Here is a 5,814-nt window from a genome sequence, read left to right as displayed (position 1 = left end):
CATAAACCTGCATCTGTGGCTTCACTACAAAGTAAATCAAGACATACACTGAAAAAGAAGGACTGAAGGGTCATTATCTATCACGCTGCTCTTTTAGCAAGCTCCATGACAACCACAGATGATAACTGTGCTGCCATTAGATTACTTTTTGCGCAGGTTTATCAGGGTTATGCAACCTGTCCATTAACTCTAAGCAGCAAAAGAGCTGATTTGGATATATTATTCCCCATACACAATACTCTCTTGTTCATATCTGTGATTTTTTTTTATTTTTTTCACATCATGGAAAGAAAAGTAGAGTTGAGTTTGACCCTGAAGACAACTGTCATCACTCAAACACTGACATCGATATGGACGGGGAGTGAACCGTAGGGCAAGGAAAAACATCAGGTGTCTTTTAAAGCTGAACATGACGGATTGTTTCTTCACAGTAAAAGGTAATACTTGTGGGTTTGTTGCTTCTTTCACATCGAAATGTGAAAGAAGCAACCAACCCACAAACTGCTACTGAACCAAGACTCATCTCTTCATAAATGTCATAAATGTGAATCTTCGCATTAACACTGTTGCACAAGAAGATGCTGGTTGATCTTGTGAAAGCGTAGTTATATTGTATTAAAGTCTTCCTAATTGAGAGCTTTTGTTCAGTCTTGTACATGCTGAACCACTCAGTTTAAGTATTATTGTTCAAGATAGAGGAGACCTGAGAGGCAGCTGGATGTGTGCAATGCTCAGACTGACAGAAGATCAGTGAAGAAACAATGCTGTGGCCCACAAGCAGATAAGCAGATAATGTTTTATTGATTCAACCAGGCTTGTTTTCACTCAGCATTTATTACAAAGTGCACTGTTAAGACATGTCCTCTCTAAACAAATATATCTTGACTCTTAACTTGCTTTCCCCCACAAACTTTTTAAAAAAAGCAGCTTTCCACAATATTAAAATTGCCACTGGTCTCCCAAAACTGTCTGGTACCAATATGCTCAAATTCGGCATCATTTCAAACACAGTATCTAAACATTCACACTATTTTTTAGTGTATCACTGTCCCCCAGAGGACAAAAACAGTGTAATTGCTTGGTGCATGACTAATTTAGGAGCTGTTAGTTGTTAGTTGTTATTAGTTGACATTAAAGGGGAACACCATGGCACCTATATTACAAATTTGAGTATGTTATTTCCATGACCAAAGAAAGTTCTGTGAACATGAGCTACTCATTCTCGAAGCCGAAGTCTCAAACTTGTGATGTAATTCAGTATAAAGTGGTGAGTGGTTTCATACGCAATGAATGGGAGGCTGATATTGTGGACCCACAGAATATTTGTTTTCTTTTTTAAACCCAAATGAGCTTTATTCAATCGTAGTTTTATCAGTTGTGAAACAGAAAAGGCACCCATATACTCAGAACATTTCCCCGGGGGCATCAATCCCAATTCATCGTCCATGGAGAAGATCCTTTATACTTGATGACATCACAAATTTGAGTTTTATACATGATTAACGTTGTGAAAAAATATTAATGTTACATAGGTTTAGGCACCAAAACTGCATGGTTAGGTTTCAGAAAGTACGTCTGTTTTCTAATTAAGTTTCACTTTGGCATGGGACGGGACACGGACCGCAGTCTCCCACAGTGTGTTTTACACAACCATTCACCCCAACCTCCTCTCTATTATTCTCTAGGAAGGTTGTTATATTACCTCACCTTACTTTATTACTCGGAGCACTTATACTGAACATGTAATATTAACGTGGATGGTTTTACATTGGAGTCAGTTGAAAGCCTGGCATGTCACATACAGTCGTAAAAGGCTGTGAAAAATGTGTAATATCAGCGTTTCTATGTTTTGCCGAAACGTACAATGTCAACATTGTTTCTGGCGATCAGGTTGTTTGGACCACAGGAATATCACGTATGAAGTTTGAAAATAGTTCCTCTTTAAGATTAAAGACCTCTGGCCTTATTTTCACAGCCCTTGTGTCAGAGTAATAGCTTTACTATTTATTGCAGCTAATGCTGTTTTTTTTACATTGTAGGTTATTGCTTGTTATTTGTGGTATAGTGGACTCCTGCAGAGCTGGCTTTGTAAGTAAATAGCATCAATGATGAAGCAGTTCACCACAGACAACCATACAGCACTCTCAGGTGACTGTCACTGCGCCGAAATGCTGCCTCAGTTGTTCGAGGAATATGAAGGTGAAGACTGTGTGAGGGATGACACGGATAGCTGCGGGAAAAACACCCTAGACACAAATCATATTTTTCTGTAAAGTGAAAAGTCATTTTGTCATTTGCACAATTACAAATATAAACAGGCATTTCAACGGTGTGTAACAGCATGTCTTATTAACAATGACACAAGGTGACATCCACCTTGTAAAACGCCTTCAGGCCCAGCTTTGCTGTTTCTGTTAGACAGTGAAACACACCCTGCAACAAAGAGACACAAAGACGAAAACATGTCAAGCTGTGTAATTCTCACAGTCCATGAATAAAACATACATGTCAGAGTGATGAGAGGCAGACCAAAAAAGTTTCCCCAAGCAAAATATAAAACCAAACCGTACAGAGAAATTACAAGACAGCGTGTATTGTACACAAACTCACACCATATTCCAGTTTTGAGTTCATTAATCTTGTTTTAATAACATCAAGTGGTTGACACAGGATCGTGGCACATCCTCCCTGTGCATTAAAAGAAAAAAAAGTGTCCTATTTTGGAAAATGTGATGATACTATATGCAGTGACAGAGGTGAGACACGTACCGCAAACACACTGGCCAGGAAGTGAGAGAGGATGTTGTCAGTCAGGTAACCAGCAGCCAGGACCAACTGCTTGGTCTGGTCGTAACAGGACAGCTGCATGGATAAAATGCACATGTACTGCAAGATATTGCAGTAGCTTTTTGTGGCTCAATAGTTGTATAGTTATTTTACCTGCCCGACAGAGACCAGTGCACCTCTAGTAGAAGCCAAGTTTCTTCACTCCCTCTGCAAAGTAAACAGCAGAAGGAAATTTGAACAGGTTTGCTCTTGAATTTAGGGGTCATGTCACATATGAAAAAAATGCATACACACAGGCATGTAATAAGTAAAAATTTTCTTTGTCAACAGAATAGCTTTTTGTCAACTCAGTGTGCAGGTATTTTTTTTCAATCTAGTGCAAAGTAACATATGAAGGAAGTTAACTTTGGCTATAATGTAATGTAGGAAAGCGTTTATGAATCTTACCTTCCTTCCAAACACGTAATAGTCCATCTAGTGCATGACCATAACTGGTAGAAGAAGAAAAACTTCTCACAGTGAGGTGATTTGGACGACTACAGACAGTTTCTACTGCATAAAAACATTCTTTTTACTTACTTTCTCCTGAGCTCTACTGGCAACTTGACATCATTCTGCATCCTAGAGGGATGACAGATTGAAATATTTCAAAGCCAATTAATTGACAGTATGAGTCACGTATATAATGATTATCTTTCTATTGAATAAGGTGCAAATTGGCTTGAACGATTAGCAGAAAAGGTTGCAGCTTCTTCTGTCAGTGACGTCAAATCTAAAATTAACAGCATGAATTTCACATTGCAGTACTACTTGGTATCTGCTCTGCATAAAAATTTGAAAGAGAAGGAGTTACTTTTTAGTAGAATTAGTCTTGTAGATTTATGTTTTGTTTCAATGCTGTTACATTAGATATGAGCTATTGTGCACCCCAGCAGAAGCAGTAGAAGAACAGCACAAGGTTGTGACTTCCTGGTGAACAACTAAAACACCTTAGAGTCTTTGCTTGTGATGTAAAGAAGAATCTATCATGAAAACAATTATAATAAATCAAAACACACAAATAATAAATCATCTATCTGCTAAACTCACCGGACATTCACCAAGTCAGCTAGCGTCCCTATGAAACCATCTGCAAACCCTGTTGGAGAAAACATATTAAATAATCAAATAACACTAGAGACCATCTTGTGATGTGATCACATCATTTGTGATGCCAAATCGGGCCAGGGGCGTAAAAATAACCCTACCTATGGCGCCCTAGTTTGAACCACACTCATCTTCGACCTCGACCTTCATTATGACCTAAACCGCACACCTGTAAAGTTTCATAACTGCATCTTGCACAGTTGAGATGCTATCATGATTAAAATATCTTTCCATGGACATAAAGACAGACAGACAGACAAAAAAAACTTGCAAAATACTACCTCTGTGTTAGTTCCTGCTAAAGTGTGTGTCTCCGGTACCACATTTTGCCATGATGTCACACACACACAAACTCACAAGGTGAAAACAATATTAGCATCACTGTCACAGCTGGTTAATATAGTCTAACATGCCAAATATTGTTAAGATGTGTAACACAAACCTCCAAAGGCACCCAGCAACACTTTCTGGTAGAAAGGCATTAGACCTTTGTTCTTCCTGTTCATCTCGTCCCTGACAGTTTCATAAATGGCAAACCGCGACAAAGAATATGTCATCTAAGAGAAAAGAACAAAAATGTATCCAAGGTTGTGCGGCATGGACATGTAGAGTGAGTGCATAATTTAATGTGTGTGTGTATGTGTATGTGTATGTGTATGTGTATGTGTATGTGTATGTGTATGTGTATGTGTATGTGTATGTGTATGTGTATGTGTGTGTGTGTGTGTGTGCGTGTGTGTGTGTGTATGTAGTTTACCACCTGCCGGCAGAGGGACGCGCTGAGGCCACTGTAGAGAGCCAGATAACCTTCTCTTCTCACCATGTTAACAGCCATCCCAATCATCCTCACCCTCACCTCCTGCTGCGTCTGTAAGTGCGCCTGGAAATAATGAGAAACATGGAGAGAAACGGGCCTTCTGTCACACTTTTATCGAGAGCAACAACTACAAACACGAGTGGAAAGTGCTGCTTCTATCTCAGGTCCCTCTACAAATCAAGCAACCAAAGTTTTTTCAAATAATTCTAAAATGGTCGCTGACTGCTTAAGGTGATATTCAGTCGGAGTGGTAATTTCGGCAGCCTATTCCAAACATCACCACAACCCTTAAATCAGCATCGAGATTAAAGAAAATCTATTCAATAGCTGGATAATAGCAGTAGGAAATACAAAATTGAACCAGTAGATATTTCTGTCATCATTGCATACACTTCCAAGCACCCAAACAAGCCTATTGATTGTTGTAATAAAGGTATTTTAAGCACACAGGAAATTGGGTAAATTGCAATAAAAGAGCAAACTATTCTGAAAGTCAGGGCAATCGAGAAAAGAGAATAATAAAAAAATAATTGTATTACATTTTCCAAAAAGCAATCCAGAGGTGCCCCAGACATATTAAAGAGGCCTATATGGATAATTGTCCTAATTTCTAAAGGTGAAAATTGTGGTACAGCGGTTACTCAACTATAATTTACCTTGATTAAATCCAGTGGGTGTGTTAAACAGATTTAGTGTACGATATATTTTTTACTATTTTCACTGCTTTACCTTGCAGTCAGATAGCCCTGTTCAAATTTCCACCGGGGGGAACTGAATCATCCTATTTTGTCAAAGCCAACAGACTCCATTTACAAAAATGATAAGTTTATCTTGCTGAACACAGGTGGTGGGTGGTTGAAAGGGTTAGGAGATGACAAAACTTACAAACAAAGTGACCAATCAGGCAGTGTTAGACCAACAACTCTGTGTTCTGTGGGGTAAAATTTCTATTTTTGTCAATGGCTCATGAATAAACTTAAACAGGGCTGTAAGGTAAAGCTGTGAAAATATTCGGAATTAGCGTACACTCAAACTGCTATTTGTTTTTTAGGTGGGCCTGCCCC

The 5,814-nt window shown here is 38.8% G+C and overlaps 1 protein-coding gene across 1 annotated transcript; it reads right to left on the bottom strand.

Annotated features, from left to right (window-relative positions):
* Positions 1 to 2,144: 2,144 nt before the first annotated feature.
* Positions 2,145 to 5,427, bottom strand: slc25a10a (solute carrier family 25 member 10a; the record flags this gene model as incomplete). The annotated part of the gene is made up of 11 exons (XM_083931262.1): positions 2,145 to 2,246; positions 2,377 to 2,433; positions 2,611 to 2,688; positions 2,770 to 2,862; positions 2,941 to 2,981; positions 3,235 to 3,278; positions 3,367 to 3,408; positions 3,877 to 3,925; positions 4,376 to 4,490; positions 4,694 to 4,813; positions 5,407 to 5,427. Coding segments are annotated over 11 exons (762 nt in total), but the record flags the coding sequence as incomplete, so codon positions are not given.
* Between the last annotated feature and the right edge of the window lie 387 nt (positions 5,428 to 5,814).

The sequence above is a fragment of the Echiichthys vipera genome, assembly GCF_963691815.1.
Source record: "Echiichthys vipera genome assembly, chromosome: 17".
NCBI lineage: Eukaryota > Metazoa > Chordata > Actinopteri > Perciformes > Trachinidae > Echiichthys > Echiichthys vipera.
Note: the sequence above shows the minus strand (reverse complement) of the source record. Positions and strands in the feature narration are given on the sequence as shown.